General features: G+C 43.9%; 3 protein-coding genes across 7 annotated transcripts in view; 1 reads left to right on the plus strand and 2 right to left on the minus strand.

Annotated features, from left to right (window-relative positions):
* The window catches only part of ofd1 (OFD1 centriole and centriolar satellite protein), a 13,322-nt gene extending 216 nt beyond the window's left edge, over positions 1-13,106 (minus strand). The window contains exons 1-22 of the mRNA XM_010884383.5: positions 12,804-13,106; positions 12,457-12,657; positions 12,222-12,290; positions 12,095-12,122; positions 11,884-11,991; positions 11,642-11,778; positions 11,372-11,545; positions 11,140-11,246; positions 10,608-10,727; positions 9,979-10,052; positions 9,793-9,884; positions 9,445-9,634; positions 6,901-7,031; positions 6,515-6,626; positions 5,039-6,145; positions 4,631-4,781; positions 4,255-4,349; positions 1,193-1,318; positions 868-1,022; positions 456-596; positions 270-340; positions 1-102 (exon numbers count right to left, since the gene is read on the minus strand). The exon at positions 1-102 is cut by the window's left edge and continues 216 nt beyond it. Of these exons, the coding sequence (XP_010882685.5) occupies positions 63-102; positions 270-340; positions 456-596; positions 868-1,022; positions 1,193-1,318; positions 4,255-4,349; positions 4,631-4,781; positions 5,039-6,145; positions 6,515-6,626; positions 6,901-7,031; positions 9,445-9,634; positions 9,793-9,884; positions 9,979-10,052; positions 10,608-10,727; positions 11,140-11,246; positions 11,372-11,545; positions 11,642-11,778; positions 11,884-11,991; positions 12,095-12,122; positions 12,222-12,290; positions 12,457-12,657; positions 12,804-12,899 (3,525 nt within the window). The 5' untranslated portion in view covers positions 12,900-13,106 and the 3' untranslated portion in view covers positions 1-62. The remainder of the gene's footprint in view (positions 103-269; positions 341-455; positions 597-867; positions 1,023-1,192; positions 1,319-4,254; positions 4,350-4,630; positions 4,782-5,038; positions 6,146-6,514; positions 6,627-6,900; positions 7,032-9,444; positions 9,635-9,792; positions 9,885-9,978; positions 10,053-10,607; positions 10,728-11,139; positions 11,247-11,371; positions 11,546-11,641; positions 11,779-11,883; positions 11,992-12,094; positions 12,123-12,221; positions 12,291-12,456; positions 12,658-12,803) is intronic.
* Positions 13,107-13,329: 223 nt separating this feature from the next.
* On the plus strand, positions 13,330-16,346 carry trappc2 (trafficking protein particle complex 2). 3 transcript variants are annotated; one of them, NM_001303885.1, is given in 5 exon segments: positions 13,330-13,393; positions 13,657-13,775; positions 14,204-14,348; positions 15,255-15,340; positions 15,433-16,346. In NM_001303885.1, coding segments are annotated over 4 exon segments (423 nt in total). In that variant the 5' UTR covers positions 13,330-13,393; positions 13,657-13,682; the 3' UTR covers positions 15,532-16,346.
* On the minus strand, positions 16,300-19,250 carry rab9a (RAB9A, member RAS oncogene family). 3 transcript variants are annotated; one of them, XM_010884379.4, is made up of 4 exons: positions 18,919-19,250; positions 18,395-18,455; positions 18,219-18,248; positions 16,300-18,115 (listed from the first exon to the last, which is right to left on the minus strand). In XM_010884379.4, the coding sequence occupies exon 4, from the start codon at positions 18,094-18,096 to the stop codon at positions 17,491-17,493; it is 606 nt and encodes a 201-aa protein (XP_010882681.1). In that variant the 5' UTR covers positions 18,097-18,115; positions 18,219-18,248; positions 18,395-18,455; positions 18,919-19,250; the 3' UTR covers positions 16,300-17,490. The 3 variants fall into 3 exon arrangements, with proteins under 3 accessions (XP_010882681.1, XP_010882680.1, XP_010882679.1); XM_010884378.4 differs by having other exon boundaries at positions 18,395-18,516; positions 18,919-19,249; XM_010884377.4 differs by having other exon boundaries at positions 18,395-18,519; positions 18,919-19,249.
* Positions 19,251-20,093: the final 843 nt, after the last annotated feature.

Raw genomic sequence — 20,093 nt, forward strand, 5'->3', positions numbered from 1 at the left:
CAGTAAAAATATCATTCTAATCCCATTATTGATGGACATCCATCCTCTTCCTCAAGACCTCTTCACCAAAAATCATCAACATCCTCATGTGAGAAAGCAATGCTGGGGACAAACAAGAGGTTGTTATTAGAAGCAATCTAGGGATGTCATGACAATATATCCTGGTGAATTACAAGATTGTCTTGTAAAGAGAGGACACCCTAATGCCAGTCTCTCTGTGGCGTTTTAAATACCCCTGTTCCGTTTCCGTTTCAAGTGTTTAGGATTACCTGTCATCTTTCTCAGACAGACTCAGGCCGTAGGGGCTCCTGTGTTCTGGCTCGTCTCCTCCAGCAGGGCTCTGAAAAACAAAACATTTCAAACACTCAAAAGCAAATGCCTGCAGATTTGTTTGCCACCACAATGGGTCTTCACACCTCAGAGAACAGAAGTGTGTGTATGTGTGTGTGTCACACCTGTGCTTGCTGTCTTTGCTCCATCACCATCTTCATGTACTTCTGGAGGGGGTCGGAGGGTGGAGCGTTCTCCTCTGCGGCCCGCTCCATTTCCTCCCTCCCCTCATCCCCCTCGTTAAGACGAGGCCTTTCTCCCCGTAACTAAAAAACAGATGAGGGAACCAGTCAACGATCCCATCATTTCAGATGGAGTCATTGTTCACGCCCCTCCACGCTTACTGGTCCTTTGAAAAATCAGATCAGACCTTTTAACATCCGACCTTATTAAGAGCTGATCAAATTTGTTGAAAGACCAAATGGTGAAAAACGAGCTAGAATTGGGCCACCCGTGTGAACACGGCCAATGTGACAAAATGAATAAAGCAGTTGAGGTGACCCCAGTCTGTACAACAGACGAGAAGACGGACCACACCTTTTCCTGTTCCAATCTCTCCAGTTCCCTCAACTCCCTCTCCTGGGCTTCCTCTCTTTCGTGCTGTCGTTTTTCTTCTCTCTCTCTCCTCTCTCGTTCCCATCTCTGCTGCTCCTCCTGCTGTCTGCCACTTTCATCTAGAATTTGCTGGAATTCTAAATATAAAAGTAGGTTTTCCATGAGATGGAAAAATGAACAGAATTGGTAGTCAGGGGTTTGTAATGTAGTACACTAGGAAGACTGTGGCCATTGTATTATGGGAGTAGTGAGGAACTGATCAGCTGAGAAGGTGGTTGTGCTCTATTAAGGACCTCCCCTAACTCACCACCGCGGGTCTGTGTTCCTGTGAGGTCCCAAGGGGCCCGAGATGGGGGGGCAGTTAGGGGCCCATTAGGAGCCTCCTCCTCAGCACACACTGTGTCCAGGAGCAGCTCTGGAATGTGGCTGGGCTCTGAAGAGAGAGAGAGGGAGAGAGAAAGAGAGAAAGAAAAGAAAAAGTGTGAGAGAGCAATAAAGAGAGAAACAGTGTGTGAAAGACACACACACACACACACACACACACACACACACACACACACACACACACACACACACACACACACACACACACACAGAGAGGCCCTTTATGCTTGTGCCACAAAGCAGTGAAGCCAGGAGGATGAGCACAGAATACCCAATCAGCCGCCCCTCATCCTCACCACTGTGAAAGGCTGTTCAATCACACATTCATTAAAACTGCCATTTAAAAACAGCCATGAGTAATCTAGTAGTACTCGTGTTTAAAAAGTTTTAGTCATTCAGAAGAATGCACAGCGACTTCCAGTAGGGTTAGGGGCAGCGGTGGGAAACCTTGTTCCTGAAGTGTTGCAGGGTTCTGTCAAACTATGTACCACCCAAGACCAACTGAGCTGGTTGATCAACCTGAAGGGTGAAATCACGATCAGGACTGCAGGACCACAGCAGCCTAACACTAAAGAAGGGCCCATTTCAAGGACACACAGATTTTCCAGCTGGAGTCAAACCAGATTTTGCACCAAACCGAACCACCATTAGCCGTCGGGTTTACGACTTAGACCCCTCAAACGCAACTCCTTGAAGCCAGTTCAGAGAGCAGAAGAACCTTCGAGTGGAATGACATATCCAAACACCATACGGGAGAGGTTTGTTCTTCCCTGTCATTTATTCCCAAGGACATCTACAGTGAGGAGAACAAGGATTTGATACACTGCCAATTTTGCAGGTGTTCCCACTTACAAAACATGTAGAGGTCAAATTTTTTATCATAGGTACTCTTCAACTGTGAGTGACGGAATCTAAAAAAATCACATTGTACGATTTTTAAGTAATTATTTTGCATTTTATTGCATGATAAAGTATTTGATACATCAGAAAAGCAGAACTTAATATTTGGTACAGAAACCTTTGTTTGCAATTACAGAGATCATACGTTTCCTGTAGTTCTTGACCAGGTTTGCACACACTGCAGCAAGGATTTTGGCCCACTCCTCAATACAGACCTTCTCCCGATCCTTCAGGTTTCGGGGCTGTCGCTGGGCAATACGGACTTTCAGCTCCCTCCGAAGATGTTCTATTGGGTTCAGGTCTGGAGACTGGCTAGGCCACTCCAGGACCTTGAGATGCCTCTTATGGAGCCACTCCTTAGTTGACCTGGCTGTATGTTTCGGGTCGTTGTCATGCTGGAAGACCCAGACACGACCCATCTTCAATGCTCTTACTGAGGGAAGGAGGTTGTTGGCCAAGATCTCGCGATACATGGCCCCATCCATCCTCCCCTCAATACGGTGCAGTCGTCCTGTCCCCTTTGCAGAAAAGCATCCCCAAAGAATGATGTTTCCACCTCCATGCTTCACGGTTGGGATGGTGTTCTTGGGGTTGTACTCATCCTTCTTTCTCCAAACACGGCGAGTGGAGTTTAGACCAAAAAGCTCTATTTTTGTCTCATCAGACCACATGACCTTCTCCCATTCCTCCTCTGGATCATCCAGATGGTCATTGGCAAACTTCAGACGGGCCTGGACATGGGCTGACTTGAGCAGGGGGACCTTAGGTGTGCTGCAGGATTTTAATCCATGACGGCGTAGTGTTTTACTAATGGTTTTCTTTGAGACTGTGGCCCCAGCTCTCTTCAGGTCATTGAACAGGTCCTGTCACGTAGTTTTGGGCTGATCTCTCACCTTCCTCATGATCATTGATGCCCCACGAGGTGAGATCTTGCATGGAGCCCCAGACCGAGGGAGATTGACTGTCATCTTGAACTTCTTACATTTTCTAATAATTGTGCCAACAGTTGTTGCCTTCTCACCAAGCTGCTTGCCTATTGTCCTGTAGCCCATCCCAGCCTTGTGCAGGTCTACAATTGTATCCCTGTTGTCCTTACACAGCTCTCTGGTCTTGGCCATTGTGGAGAGGTTGGAGTCGGTTTGATTGAGTGTGTGGACAGGTGTCTTTTATACAGGTAACAAGTTCAAACAGGTGCAGTAAATACAGGTAATGAGTGGAGAACAGGAGGGCTTCTTAAAGAAAAACTAACAGGTCTGTGAGAGATGGAATTCTTACTGGTTGGTAGGTGATCAAATACTTATGTCATGTGATAAAATGCAACTTCATTACTTAAAAATCATACAATGTGACAACCTCTACATGCTTTGTAAGTGGGAAAACCTGCTAAATCGGCAGTGTATCAAATACTTGTTCTCCCCACTGTATAGTTACAAGGCTTTACAGTCAGTTACCCGTCGGCATTACACAGTCAGTTACCCAGCATTACAGTCAGTTACCCAGCATTACAGTCAGTTACCCAGCATTACAGTCAGTTACCCAGCATTACAGTCAGTTACCCAGCATTACAGTCAGTTATCCAGCATTACAGTGGAGAAATGCACAGAAGCAGTGTGTTCAGGAAGCAAAGCATGCTGGGGGAACAGATCTCTGCCTAGTGTCCTACAGAGAAGGCTTCCGATGTCTCCGAGTTCACCAATCCTCAGCAGATATCAAGTCACTAGCACGGAGACCCAGGATTTAGGTATAACTGTTCACTGGATATGGTCAAGAGATCTTGGGTCGTAAAACGGAACAATTTAAATCATATTTCAGCTTGCTGATGAGACTATTTCATTGCCAATTAGAATGGCCAACTTTGGATCCATTAGGACAATCGAACATATATAGTAGTACATTGGTAATACAAAGTACAGCACTAAATGGTTTTGACTTAAAAGTAATTTACAAATCAGAATCATGCGTGATTTTGGCCTGAATTTCAAGTCCAGATTAAACCTAAACAGAACAGAACACGCCCCAGGCGGAACCTCACAGAAATACACTCGGCTCAACCACCAGGTATGGACCCTTCTGGGATGAGAGTACCTGACAAAGGCTCTGTGAGATCTGCAACGCTTATCCTCTCCGGCTGAGGAGACGACTCGGAACTGGAGAAGATACTCTGCGGTACCTGTGGCGGGCTGCAAACAAATAAACAGTACATATAGTATTCACTGTCCAACTTGCGTGGATAACATATCGTTAAAATGTCACCTGGTGGTAAATGCCGGGGCTACCTTGTTTTGTCTGCTCTCTGTGTCTTGTTTTGTCTGTTCTCTGTGTCTTGTTTTGTCTGTACACTGTTATTTCTATTTGTTTTTATAATTGAACCTATACTGTGTGTGTAAACGTGTGTGCAGGGCCCAGCTGAGACCTTGGTCTAAGGTCTGTGTTCCTGCTTGAAATAAAGGGTAAGTAATACCTGCACTGGTCTCGCGCAGTGCTCTGGAGCTGAGGGCTATGGTGTGGGGAGAGTTCAGATATAAAGTCTCCCGACAACGGCACCTCTTGGTGGGGGGTGGGGAGGGGGGAGTGCTGCCTCTCAGGAAATACCAGTGACGATACCTCAGCCTCTGAGAACAGGAGGAGGAGCAATAGTTGAGACAAACAGAAAATTGAGTTCCTTCACTGTCACATAGTCCCACAAGGAACACTGAAAAAGGGAAGGTTGGAGATGACTAAGATTAAATAATGTTGTGAAGGGGATATTTCATAATTAGTGCATTCCAAAAGGAGCAGGGACAGTGAATTAATTCCAGAAGACATTTAAAGGTTTGGCATTCAGTGTGTTGTCAGGGAAACGACCGGCTAAAACAGTGGAGACTCCTACCTTCCACAGGCTCTGGGTGACTCCTAGAGAGGGAGAGGGGGGTGGATGACAGGCGTCTGGGGGGAGGGGAGCTGCCCTCCTGCGGGCTCTGGTCTCCTGAGAACTGGGCCTCACTGACATCCAGGGTGTGAAAGTCCCTCCCATTGCCTGAACCAGGGTACTGATGCTGGACCTGTTCTTCAGCAAAGGTCACTCTGGCCTGTGGAGAGATAGGGATTCTGGTTGCAGGCTGGGGAGAGGTGAGGGCTCTGGTTGTGGCCTGGGGGGAAGTGGGTCTTCTGGTTCCGGCCTGGGGGTAGGTGGGGCTACTGGTTCCGGCCAGGGCGTTGTTGGGGCTACGGGTTCCGGCCTGGGGGTAGGTGGGGCTACGGGTTCCGGCCTGGGGGTAGGTGGGGCTACGGGTTCCGGCCTGGGGGTAGGTGGGGCTACGGGTTCCGGCCTGGGGGTAGGTGGGGCTACGGGTTCCGGCCTGGGGGTAGGTGGGGCTACGGGTTCCGGCCTGGGGGTAGGTGGGGCTACGGGTTCCGGCCTGGGGGTAGGTGGGGCTACGGGTTCCGGCCTGGGTGTAGGTGGGGCTTCTGCTACTCTGGGTGGGGGGGTGTCGTTCGGGGGAGAGGGGTCTCCGAGAGACCCAGGGACGCTGGGGCGAGTGGGACCGAGGGCGCTGGCTGGCCTGTGGTCTTTGGGGGGAGTGAGAGCGCTGCTGATTGACGGGTTGCCTCAGAGGTGACTTAGTGCAGAGCGGTCCTGGTTCTCGCTGGGGGGGCAGCATGTGATGCACGGTGGCGTGCAGCGCCCTCCGCTGGTAGGCCCTGTAAGCTACTTCCAGGGTCTCGGCCTCCTCCTCCAGATCCCTGATCCGGGCCTTGGCATTGGCCAGCAGCTCAGTGTCAGAGTCAGGGGAGCTGCTCCGCCCCCACCGGGGACTCCGCCCTCGAGAGGGCACCACTCCCGCTTCACGCGCGTCATCATGACCCACCAGGCCGGCCCTCAGCACACCTCTGTCCACATAGATGTCAGGGGGCTGTAGTTTATGGGGACTGAAGTCCAGCACCGAGCGGTCCACTAGGGAGGGCTTCGGGTTCCGTAACACCTCGTTCTCCAGAGCTGCACCACGAGGTCATGCGGATCACACAGAACCAGGACGTGGAAGAAGGGAAAAGAACGGGAAAAGAGCCACCATTAAGGATTTTAAGATCTTGTAAAGTTATTTCAGAGAAATGGAAGAGTACACCTCATCCTAACTCATCTGAGAACAGCGTGAAAGACGTTTGCCTAAAGCCTACCGGAGCACTTGCTTTCACTTGTTCAACATTCAAAGATCAGAGCGGATGAACGAAGGCTAAGGAATGCAACTTCTGAGTCACAGACCATCACGGACTAGTTACACCAGATCAGTGTCATGGAACGTACATAGCTGTGCGGTGTAAATGCATAACAGAGACTGAAAACCCCAAGCCCACCAGAACACTGTACCTAGTTGTGTCTGTCTGAGCTGCATCTTGATGTCCTCCACTTGGCTGGCCATCCACTGAGCCCTCTCCTCACAATCTAGGAGCTGGGTCTTATACTGGGCACAGCGCTCCAACTAGTGGACACAAACACACGCACGCACACAGAAACACAAGCAGAAACGCACGCAATGGGTTAATACAGAAAAGGAAGACAGCCAACGAGGGGTTAGAACCAGGGGAGAACCCAGTTCAGCTGGAAGATGATCTGCAGGCTCCTAATTGGAGCAGAAACCAGACACATTGGAAGGCCTGACCGGAGCTTAAACCACGACCATGAACTAATAAACAGAAGGCCAGAGGCGCACTAACGAGAAGGTTTCCCACACCGAGGAGCCCGGGGTTACTGACCTCGCTCTGTAGCTGGGCCTGCAGCACCTGTCTGTGGCTGTCAAACTCCTCCTCCAACAGCCTCTTGGCGCTCTCCATCCTCCTCAGCTCTGCCTGCAGCGCCAGCTGCTCCACCGACGGCCTGCTCAGATCTACGGGGGACACCGCCGCACGTGAGAGTCACCGCATCCAGGCTCACACACGAGAGCACGCGGCGTATATCAAATGACCAGCGTTTAACTACTGACAGCGGGGCTATACGAGAACTGTGGCGATGGGCAACCAACGTCAAGGGAGGTTTTTGTGCCTGGACATATTTTCCAGTTCATCTCAGCCAGCTACAAGACACCGGTTTGGCTGAAATTGTGCTGGTGGTTAGAGGTTGGCAGCATAGAGTGCGCGGTTCGAGCCTAAGTTTGTGATTAGTGAAGGAGAGAGATGGAGAGGTGAAGAGAGAGACAGCAAGAGGTAGAGGGAGGGAAAGCGGTAGACAGAGTAGTGGAGTGTACATGTGTATGTAAGAGGAAGAGAAAGCGAGGGGTGAGGCAGGGAGGGGAGGCCGACCCATGAGCCTGTGTCCCATCCCCTGAGAAGAAGAGCATTGTGAAGCTTAAAGAGGGCAAAGTATTGGCCCTCTGCCTGCCCCCCCCCACCCCACACATACACACACTTTCTCCAAGCATCCTTTGAGGAAACACACACACACAGCTGAGGGGTCCCGCATTGACAGTCAGCTAGGGTACGTATCCCAACACGCCGCCACAGCGCCAATACCAGTTGGACAGACGAGACCGAATACCTCTGTGTTTTCAATGGACTCCACACAGTCAAACCACAAGCTAGACTGTGAATGCCTCAACAGCACTTATTGTCTCCTCTCTGGGTTTGGAACATAATTGCTTGCAATTTTCTTCTTTATTGGTATATTTTTCAACTTACTGATTTTCACCAGAAAATGGACAGCATCTGGGAACTGAACCTGGAAACTGCCTTCAGAGTGTAGTACCAAGGCGTCCCTACGTCCTGGGTTCTGATTGTCTCAGCAGTACCAAGGCGTCCCTACATCCTGGGTTCTGAGTGTCTCAGCAGTACCAAGGCGTCCCTACGTCCTGGGTTCTGAGTGTCTCAGCAGTACCAAGGCGTCCCTACATCCTGGGTTCGGAGTGTCTCAGCAGTACCAAGGCGTCCCTACGTCCTGGGTTCGGAGTGTCTGAGCAGTACCAAAGTGTCCCTACGTCCTGGGTTCTGAGTGTCTGAGCAGTACCAAAGTGTCCCTACGTCCTGGGTTTGTCACTGCCAGTTGTGACCTGAAGATTCCAGTGGGCAATTCATACTGGCCCTTGTCTCACTGCGGTCTAGCGACTCCTTCTGGAGACGATTGCAGACAATTTTTCATTGTAGAAAGACAGTCATCCAACACGCTGATTTGACTAAGTTACTGATTAAGCGAGCAGCGTTTCATAAAGCAGTACAATGTACTGGGAATATCTTCTATAAAGGGAATATCTTCTATAAAGGTTGCCGTTGAATATATTTCCGCTATCACAGACTATGCTGATATCTTCTTTTATGAGGTAAAATGCCCACCCTACGGCTGTGAGAGTTGGCTCAACTAGGCCAGCCATCTTAAGATGAATGTCCCGTGAATTAATTAACTGAAGGTTACTCTGGGTATGTTTTACTAACATTTAAATTGACTAGTCTTAGAGATGCAAGAGACTAAAATGTAAGCAAATAAGAAAAGTAAATCTTCTTTGGTTCCACATGTACACAATGACTGAGTCCACCTATGCCGACCTCAAATCAGAAGGCAATAGCTCACATCGAGATCCTGTTAAATTTCTAGAAGAGCTGTCATAATCACTCAAAGTGGGGTGAAATGGCAGCCATTTTTGACAGGGGGATATACAAGCCAATCTATTGGAATAATTATCAGTTCTGATGAATTTCCTGATTTTACTTAAGAAAGTATTTACAAATAAGGCATTGAACACTTCAGAAATTGTGCACAATTGTATAATAACTATTTACAGTTTATTAAGGTACAAATGTTCTGTTTAAATAGCATTAAAAATAATATAAACAGCGCATGAATGTCAAACTTGTGATCTTGGAGAGGTGCCCTATTACATGATATGATATCGCACTTGTAGCATTTACAACCCGCCCTACAATCAACTGATTTCATCCAGTGTTTGGATGTGGAAGTCAATCGAATTTGAATGGAACGTAGGCCCATTGGCAGTTAATTTGAAACATTTATGGAATTAGTTCTCCAAGACTGTTTAGCAAGCTAATAACTAAAGTGTAAAGACATTGTTTTTATTATTGGACACTACACCTTATCACAGCATAGGAAAATCATGGTTGACAAACTACCTGACAAAAAAAGTCGGACCATTTATTCTATCATAAGAAGATTTATGTTCATGCAATTGTCTTTAACTCCTAATTCTATAGAAGCCTACTCCTCCCCTGCTCAGCACTCCTCACCTACTCAGTACTCCTCACCTGCTCAGCACTCCTCCCCTGCTCAGCACTCCTCCCCTGCTCAGCACTCCTCACCTGTCTGTAGCCGCTGGTTCTCCTCCTGAGCCTCCTCTAGCTGTTTGTTCAACAGCCTGACCTGGGTCTGCAGCTCCCCCCTCTCTCTCCTCAGGGTGGGGTAGTCCTTCGTGGCCTCCAGCCTCTCTCTCAGCAGCTCGTTCTGCTGTGTAAGCAAAGAGCTCTGCGACTGGAATGTGTCCAGCTCCAACTACAGCATCCACAGCATTGAGTGAACATCAACAACCCAATCATTGTGAAACGAGCGTGCATATCTCTGACATAAATCCTTCATAAACAACAAAGTAACTTGGCCTTGTTTGGCAGTGCCTCGGTTTATAGAAAATCAAATGGGTTTTCAAAGTTCACCTGCAGTCGTCTCAACTCAGCACAAGCTCGGTTGTGTTCCTCTAGCTTGGCACTGACCTCAGCGGAATCCCTCTCAATGCGAACAGACTCCACTGAGAGAAAAGGAATTCAAGTACAATAAGACAATGTCATAAAAAAAATGACATGCCAATCAGAACAGTTAATACATAATGAACAAATACAGACCTTTGTTTCTGTTTTCATATTCTGTTAACTTTTCAGTCCTTTTGATGTACTCTTCCTTCAACTCAAGCTGATATCTGATAATCAAAGAGAAATTAAAAACAAAAATCACAAATTGACATAAAAACATGTATTAATGAATGACAGTTACATAAAGGCCATATGTTATTTATCAGTAACGTCAGACAGTGCGGTTGCTGTTAAATGGGTTTCCTACAGTAATTACACTAAATTAAAATGTCAGACTGCAACAATGAGATGACCTACTTATGACAAAGATTTGACCTGATTTTCAGTGGAATATAGACAGAGTGTATGGTTTAACTCTATTTAAGAAGCTGATGGACTACTTTCTACACAGTTGTAAAAAGCACAATAGCTCGTCATCATTTCACTAAGAAAGTGAAGAAGTGTCCCTAACTAACCAGATCCAACCACACAAAAAACAGGCATTTGATCAAACTTCTTCAGGATAAAGGTGAATAGTAGAATAGTCCATTGTTGTGCTACACAACAGTGCCACCTTCTGGTTGCCCACAGAATGGTAATGGAATTAGGAGACCTTCTCTGTGGTGGGCGTCAATCGATGCCTGAGAGCAAGCGGGGAAAGCAGTAAAGAACATTACTAAAACCTTGAAAGCTCATTTTTGAGCTTCTGGTCGTAGGTGTCCTCCATTGTCCTCACAGCGAGCTCTCTTCTTCTCAGTAGGTCCTCCATGGTCTTCGTCTTGTCTTCCTGTATTTTGCAGGTCCTGTGGTGAGCAACAAACTCAAACTGTGACAGTGATCCGGCATGACTGTGGTAATAGCCGTAAAAGCAGAGAGTTTGGCTAACGCGGCCAATTCCTCTGAGAGCGCCACTTTCCCCTCCATAGCCATAGTACAAGTGATTATTCACACTTCCTGGTATTGATGTATTTTTTTTAAAACATATCAGTGAATGCAAATAGCATTTTTAAACATCACAGTGTTTATTTTGATACACATAATGCCAAATGCTAACAAAAAGAATTCACAGCCTTGTTTTGATTGTTGGCATAATGAAATTAAGGAGTCATTTAATAGACATAAAACTGCATAACTACATTAAAGAAGCCAGCATGGTGGCCGTTCTAAAACATGGTTTTCTGAATACATGATTTCAGTGATATGACTTAATCTTACCTTTCAAAAGCCTCCATTCTTAATCTGAGCTCAGCTTCTCTGTTCCGCACAGATTCTATTTCTTTCAACACAGCTTGTCTCTGCATATAGATGTCCTTTTCCTCAATCTGAAAGCAGAAATGAAATTCATCATTCAGAAAATCACACAACCATACATATTGTAAAGAGTTGTAGAAAATATTGCAATAAAAATGTTCATTGGCCTTTAAATAAAAAAAGTTTGATTATGTACCTCTTGTTGTTTCTGTAGTCGATCAATGGCGTTCTTCTCCCTGGTGATTAATGACTCGGACTTCATCTCATAAGTCCTCTCCAAGTCCTGCCTCAGCTTCAACATTTCTTTGTGAGATTTCTCTTTTTCCACCATCTTCACTTTGGCTATTTCCAGATCTTTAAAATGTTGCAGCTGAACAAGCACAATTAACCCCTCGTATTTCAATACAGACACTGACAACAATAAAATATTAATAAAAGCGCGTACAGGAGCCCGAGAGAGTCATACCTGGGCATTCATTTCCGCTTGAACCTGCGCTTCGATTTCTTTCCGATACGCAGCGAGCTTAGATTCATATGACACCCACTGGTCCCCTTTGTAGCGCAGAGCTTCATACTCCTCGTCAATCGTTTTCATCTTGTCCACTGTGACACACGAGGGGGGTGGGGTCATTATATGGTCATTAAATATACGCCACACAGGATTTATTACTGTAATGACGGTTTCACTTCGGAGGGCTTTAAACATACCAAGGGAGTCTTTAAACGCTGGCACAGTGACGGTCTGAGTATCAGCGTCACATTGTTTTCCATGCAGGTGATGGTCAGTCAGCTGTATTAGGAGGCTCATCAGGAAACCTGGAGGAGACATCAGTGAGGGACATGACGGCCTGAGCTAACCGGGCGGGGTTGGGCATGTTCACGTAACCATGAAACGACAAAACAGTAACACGCAGCGTACCTTTATTGTCTTTCTGTGTGAATGACGTCTGTTGAAGACATGCAAACAGCCATCAGTGTCATGATAGATACAAGTTGTTATTTGTTGTCTGATTTCAATAGGATGTACTATAAGATGTTGTGATTACCAGAGATGTGTAAAGGGGTGACTGAGGACTGATTTTCATGAGCTGAAGGAGGTCTTTTGCAGAGAAAATCTAGCAATATTCAAAAGATAGCGCAAAGAGAATTAAGGAAGAAACTCAGAACACTGGCCATACATTACTAGTGTCGTATTATAGAAACCACACAATAACTGGGAATGTGAATGACAAAACAGAAGATACTGATGTTCTCTTCCAAATAACCATTGCAAAGGCTCACCTTATCTTTACCCAGGCCACATTCAGGATAGAAGACAGACAAGGTATACTCATACCCAGAGTTCCTCAAATGATCTGCTACCAGGCTATTAGAAGCAGTAACCAGGACCGAGTCCGACTTCACAGGTACTAGTCTAGGAACTCTTTCTCCACTCACGACTGGGTGTTTTAATTCCTGGATTAACTGATTACGAAGCTGTGTCTGAATGAGAGGAGACAAAGTTTTAGACAGGTGAACAAGTTGAATGGGCTATGGGACTAGACTAAATCGTTGGTTTGAGTTTAGTCAGCAATGGCCGCTGGTAGTAAAACATATTTTTACAATCTGTGTATTTCTCACACACTTACTTTAAGAGTATCAAGCACGCCTCGGTTCTTAAATGTTTGGTAAAGTCTCTTCCTCAGCTCATCTGGAGATAAAGCCTCCTCCTTGGCAACAGACATGTTTCCCTTATTTCAGGAACAGGGGATCCTTCGAACGAATACTGAATAGATGGTAAATCTTTCGCAGAAAATAACTTAATACACTATCAGTACACTGTAAAATGACAAACATATATATATATAGTGCTTACGGCATTTAAAAATAATAATAATAATAATAAATACTGATTTAAAAGACCTGCCTAGTAACCAGCAGCGTCCACAGCAAATAGCCAGTTTTGAATTTGAAGACAACTGACATGTTATCAATTTACTTCCGGTCGCACAGTTATGACGCTCTTATTATGTACTTGAATCGAGAACAAATACATAAATAATTTAATCGATATGTTATTGAATATGAATTAACCTAATATAATATGCCATAATCGCAATTTAATCTTAAATACAATTAAAATCACTTATTTGGTGATTTAATTCCGTAGTCGACCTTTCAAGTCGTAATCAAACCGCGACTGTGTTTCCCGGAAAGAAGAGACTAATCTTTTACATAGGTAAACATTGCTTCAGAGATACATGTATTTGTCAATGTAATATTTTGTAGTTTGATTCAATGTGCTTACCTTAATTATATTCATAATGTTTTTACTTATTGCAAGGTCCTAACGTTAGTTTTAATTATTTTATTTCGTAGCTAGCAATAGCAGCAAATATGCCTCGAGTAACAGTTATCTAGCTTTCTAATTAATTTACATTACAACACTGTTCAGAAATTATTTGCTGTGTATCCATTAATGTATACAGTATATGTTCCCAGCACAGTGGTGATTGCTGGAAAAAAACATGTCTGGGAGTTTCTATTTTGTCATGGTTGGCCATCATGACAATCCTGTTTTTGAAATGGAGTTCTTACCTGCTGGTAAAGCTGAGTCAAAGGTAAGCAACTTTATAGCATTTTAAACATAATCGACAGGCATATGCTACTGGAAACAGTTGACAGGTTGTCCACTATGGAATCCCAGGAATGACAAATGTCAATAAAAGGTATAAAAAAAAGTGTTTCATCGTATCCTCTGCCTACTACAAAATAAATACAAAAGTAATTTAATTTACTCTTCCATTTATCATTTACTCACCATTTATATTTTTCAACACCTCACTTATAATAGTTTCTCAGGCCTAGCACAGTTTAATAATTTATCAATTTCCTTTTTTCCTCATGTGACATTTTACAGGTATAAGATATCCCATTTTCCTCATCTCATATTAGATTCCAAAAGTGTGTTTGGCCACTGTGTGGTAAATAATGGGAAATGAACACACTTGATGTTTCGAGTTTCTTTCTGTTCTGTATCTGTTAAAAGGACGACCACCGGCACTTGAACCAGTTCATTGCACACGCAGCCCTCGACTTGGTGGATGAAAACATGTGGCTTTCCAACAACATGTACTTGAAAACGGTGGATAAGTTCAACGAGTGGTTTGTCTCTGCCTTTGTCACTGCAGGACATATCCTTTTCTTGCTATGAAACAAACCTTTACCCAAGTCGCCTCACTGAGCCAGAATGACCACTAAGCCTGTTTCTGTGATGTTTTTACCCTTATTTACCCGTTCCCTTATTTTGACAGGTATGTCGCGTGACAACATTTACAGGAACAAACCTGAGCTTGATGTTTATAAAGTTTTGATTGTTAGAATGCCGGTTAGCTGTTGCACATGCAGATGCTACTTTTCCTAGGTTCCACATAAAACATCCAAAACGTGGCAGACCACTGAAAGGATAACAAGAGACACCAAAAATAATTCCATATTCATGTGTTTGAGATACATTGCAGTTTAATAAGTATTTTGAAAGAAATGCTGTGGCACAATATTCTGTTTTTATGATCTATTCATTTATTTACTCACTTTCTGCCTGGGTTAACTCTTGTTGCAATGCATTCTGCGATTACCTCCTGGATACGGACTATGCTGAGCACTAGGTCATACTTTTAGTCTTTGGGATGACTTAACTGTTAGTCCAACACAACCTTCCAAGCTTAGGGCAGAAACAAACCTCAAGGCAACTGCTATCATGTTAAAGCACAGTGACAAGGGAAAGCTCACTGTAAAAGCAGGAACCTAGGAATATATGTAAAGAGGAGCCATGATTCAGGTGGTGGCCAGACCTCTTTTGGCTGTGTCAGCCTTTTTTGAGGCCCGGGAGGGAAGTGGGAGCATGCCTAGATTCAACAGGATACCAGATAACGACCAGAGATATTACTTGAAACAGAATAGACAAAACCTGGCCCCCCAACAAAGACTACTATATTATAGGTACTGGTTTGATAGTCATTGTTACATCAGGCAAAGGGCCCAGACAAATAATTGTTAGTCTTTGTGTCCTGTTTTTTCCCCTTAACCATGACCAACACATATGAGATTCATCATGCTCCATGATGTAAGACAAGAAGATGGAATAAAAAACTTCTTCAATGACGTGTATGATTTATACATCAAGGTGAGTTTATCACACTGTGCAGGTAGATAACATACACATCAATCAGCATTCTGATGGCTGATTATTGTTATTTGTTTTTGTTTTTCTTCCAGTTTGCAATGAATCCTTTTTACGAAACAAATGCTCCAATCCGCTCGACGGCATTTGACCGAAAGGTGCAGTTCCTCGGAAAGAAGCATCTCTTAAGCTGATGAACTAACCAACATTTTATAGTCAACTTGATTCTCTAGATTTTTTTTATTTTCTTCATTATATGCAGTTTTCATGCACATAGACATAAGTACATGTTTATAACAAACATCATTGGTCTAAAATCATCTGTTATGAGTCTGATGAATCCACTACCTATTGTACTTAACTACTGTGGTATATCATACAGTATTGGGCTATGTTACATGGGTAAATGGAAGGCATGTGTTACAAGATTTCTGTCGCTTTGTGGAATAGTGACATGATCTTTGTGCTTTACTGTAAGCTTGGTAAAAACATGTACTACTATAAATAATTTATACGTTCTTTCGTGTACTGTCCAGATCTAATTTAAGGCCCTGTAATTTATGTTCCGAAGGCCTTGCTGGTGGACATATGCCTGTGCCATAACATTTAGGGGATCCTCTTAGCCAGAGGGACTTAAAAGTAGTGAGAACATATTTTCACATGTGGAAATCAAACCTGCGACCCTGGCATTGCAACAACCACACATGAGAGCAAAAAAGAACACCTTGACAATTAACATCAAATGACTTAATTAGTCAGAGTATGTAAAGGAAGTAGCCACTGCCAGTACGGTCTTAAATATAAAATCACATGACAGTTGACTAGGTGGAAAGTCTGCTTGTAATTGGTTCTAAAATGTTATATACTACACCAGGTTTCCCAAATGACTTGCGACTGAAGTCTTTGCCTTACTGATACCTTTTTTAATTAAGTGAATGTCATAAAGGGAATGAAAAACAGTGTTTTTGAAAGACCACTCATGAAAAGTTTTTAATCAAATAAAATGTTCAAATCAACTTGCATTTTAGTCATACAAGGCAACACTGTGGTAGCTACATTACATGATAAGTAAAGACAGCATTTTCCTTAGCGCAACCTAAATTAGACTATATACACACAAGTAATTTGTGACAAACAATATTATAAAATGTTGGAATCGATGGTTTTACTAAAAATAAAACTCCATTAATGTACATAAATGCATGTTAGATTGCACATCTGTAAAAATACAAACATGTGGCTACATACAGTGTATGATATTGGTCAATCATGGCCACCGCCATATCACATCAGCTCCAGCATGTCCAAGTTCATAATGGGTTGACTTAAAATGTATATGTTAACTATAATTGTACTTTTTTAATTTACTGAAACTGTAGTATAGTTAAAATTCTTTATAAACATAATTCAATATCCACCATCAAAGCTCTTATGTGCCAGTCAACATTGTGCTCCTTCTGTTAACTACACATGGCCAGCAGGTTTTATAAAATTATCAGTTACCAGCACCTATAATAAATAGTATTAAGTAAGAAGTCATAATCCTTAACTTAAGCTTACCCCCCCCCCCAACCACACAAAGTAGTGAACCTAGTGCACAAACTCAAATCAGAGTACAACATTATAGAAATCACTCAGCTTTTTATCAACATTTATTTTGTTATAAATATGAATATATTATGTTTGCCAGTTTTGTTTTTCTTTACCCAATCCCATTCAGGGCCATTGGTTATTTAAAGTGACTCACTTTGAAAGTTTCACATTTGGAGGCCTGTCCATTCTGGATACAGCCCTGAAAACATTGACTAATCCAATATGATATTTTCACAGATTAATCAGGTCATCTGAACCTTAGTTCCACTCACAGTGTAAAAAGGCATTATGCAAAAAAGGAACTTAATTCATGGGTGTGTAAAATGAACAGGAAGCAAACCTTATATTTCTGGCAACCACAGTGGTGTCATTCAAAAATCAGGATAATAATGCAATTATTGGAGAGAAAAAAAGACCCTTATTAAGCACCCTCTATATCAAAGAGTCCCGAGGCCAACGAGCCCACTGGACGTTGTCCGGAGCTGGCACACTACTGGAGACAGCAGACCAATAACAAGCCCACTCCCAGCTCCTTATTGGTTCAAGGCCCCCACATGGCATCAACAGCAGGAAGTGCTGGAGCGGGGCTTTCTGTGGAGGTTAACCGTGTCCGTGGGAACAAGGTGGTCCGTTCTCTCTTCGACGGCCAGCACTCTCCGCACCGCCTCCTCGAACACCATGGCCACATTGGTGGAGTCCTTGGCACTGGTCTCATAATAGGGATGATCGCCATTTTCCCGGCACCACTGTTGAGCTTCCTCCGCCGACACCTGCCTCTCCGGCACGTCCACTTTGTTCCCCAGGACCACAAAGGGAAACTTCTCAGGCTCCTTGACGTCAGCGTAGTAGATGAACTCCTTCTTCCAGTTGGCCAGGTTGTGGAAACTCTGGTTGTCGTCCACACTGTAGGTGAGCAGGCAGCAGTCAGAGCCGCGGTAGAAGGGAGTCCTGAGGCTGCGGAAGCGCTCCTGTCCGGCCGTGTCCCAGATCTGCATGGTGACCAGGTGGTGGTCCACCTCAAGGTCCTTGTTGAGGAACTCCACTCCAATGGTGTGGAAGAGGTGCGTGTCGAACTTGTTTGTGACGTAGCGGTTCATGAGGGAGCTCTTGCCCACCCCTCCGTCTCCGAGCAGGATGACTTTCAGCAGGGATGACTTGGTGGTCATGGCGACAGTCAAACTCTGCCTAGGGGACGGGATGTAGTGTGTAACCAAAAACACACAGCACAATAGCCGTCAGGTTTGTCAAACTGGTTTTCATAAATTATGTGCAGAGAAACTGAACTTACCTTTACTGCTCAGCGTGGATATTCTGAAACCTATCAAAACACTGGCATGTTAGTGCTTTATTTCATAAGTGACAAGCCGGGCAATTTAACGCCAACCCAAAATCCCCCCACAACAGAAAGGATGAAGGGGAACGTGGTTAACCATTACCATGAATTAGGGAAGAGATTTGATTTACCCTTGAATTATTGAAGCCTTCTCCGAGCTCTGCTGGTCCGGATCATGTGCTACACTGGGTCCTAGGTCACATGGGACGATTTTTTGTGTCGGTCATTATGTGGACCGTAGTCAACGTTCAAACTGCTGTAAGGAAATTGCAAGCAATATCTTGACAGAATTGGAATGCATTTTGTAACAAGAAGTTACAAACAATCAGTGTAGTTCCACAACACCCGTCCAGTCGTTTAGCAAAACAGTTACACAGTACCAACGAGCGTTATGGATACATCAAATATCATAGCTACTGCTAAAGCTTTTTAGCTCACGGCTAAATATCGCTTGAAAATAACCAGTTAAAGTTGTCAATAATTAACTACCTGTATAAATAATTAGCTTTGTTATACTAGCTACAAAATGTTCTTATTTTGTTAGCTAACCACACTAGCAGCTAGCTTTCCAGTCTGCTTTTAGCGAGGGCTAAAAGCTAAACATCTGCACGGGCTCCAAATACAATGGCATTCAGCTAACTAGTTATCATCTTACCGTTGCCAAACTACGAAGAACGCTTCCAAACACTCCGATGCTTTTCTTCTAGCAGTCCCTTCGCTAGCAGTTTGCAAGCGGCTAGCTTGTTCTAACTCGATTTCCACAGATGTATGCGGGTATGACTGTTTTCACTCATGTGACCTAGCTGTGAAGTCTCGAGCTTTTTACAGTACTGTCACTGTTCCGAGTCGCATCATCGGTTTACAAGTGATGATTTAATATATATATACACACACACAAATACATAAACACAAATATATATAGCTTGCTAGCTATATTGTTGAATACGTTGCAGAAAGGAGTTAGCGACGTACAGTCGAAACAAAAAAATTAATAAAACCACCGATTCTACTGAGCCACCAGAGGGTGACAGACAGTTTTAAAACCTTTGAATACAAACCACGTTAAGTCTGAAATTGCATACTTGCGTACTATATAGTATGCTAGATTAGTATGCGAGAATATTAGTATGTCCTAAACCATGATACGCTGAAAATAGTATGCCAAATGTTCCCGGATAATCTACTATTGCTGGTGCATTTTCCAAAGTACGCGTGCTTTTTGGGGTAAAGACCACAACCCCCTGCACAGTAAAGAGTGGTTTCCACGATTCTCTCGTTTTTTTCACTTGATGAATGTCTGTTATCGTCACATATTTTATTTATTGTATCAATGTATTTCACGAATGAAAGAAAAACGGACATTGTTGTGCCATGAAATGAAATTGTTGGTGTAAAGTTCGTCTTCAGTCTCGCTAGCATGGCCTCATTTCTTATGACTATTCCAAGTAGTAACATACTACTGGATTGTAAACTAAAACGGCCAGTGGTAAAAGCCATTCAGTTCATATATGCTATTTATGGTAGAAGTAAACTTCATCAGTTTAACGCAACGCTTAATGGTTTCTAGCTAAATATTCACACTTGGCGCGATGTAAATGTTTGACAAAAGCGATTAGAGGCAAGTAGAGTTGAGCCGGTACCATGCAGTGGAAAAGCTAGAAAAATTATCGGGTACCGGGTACTATCCTAACTTTTGTCCAATGGAAAAACAGAAAAGACGAATTGAGTAGAGTCGCGACAAAAATGATCTAAAGTTGAGAACATTTTATTACGAGTATATCCAAATTGGTTCCAATTGGTTTGGCATACAAGCTTACTATACACAACGTA

This window comes from Esox lucius, chromosome 20 (assembly GCF_011004845.1).
Source record: "Esox lucius isolate fEsoLuc1 chromosome 20, fEsoLuc1.pri, whole genome shotgun sequence".
Lineage (NCBI taxonomy): Eukaryota > Metazoa > Chordata > Actinopteri > Esociformes > Esocidae > Esox > Esox lucius.

Excerpts from the sequence above, each read along its gene's own strand:
- trappc2 (XM_010884382.3), top strand. The coding sequence starts at position 13,683 with ATGTCTGGGAGTTTCTATTTTGTCATGGTTGGCCATCATGACAATCCT. Across the intron at positions 14,349-15,254 it reads TGCCTTTGTCACTGCAGGAC|ATATGAGATTCATCATGCTC; the intron begins ATATCCTTTTCT and ends CATGACCAACAC. Across the intron at positions 15,341-15,432 it reads TGTATGATTTATACATCAAG|TTTGCAATGAATCCTTTTTA; the intron begins GTGAGTTTATCA and ends TTTTTCTTCCAG.
- rab9a (XM_010884379.4), bottom strand. The coding sequence starts at position 18,096 with ATGACCACCAAGTCATCCCTGCTGAAAGTCATCCTGCTCGGAGACGGA.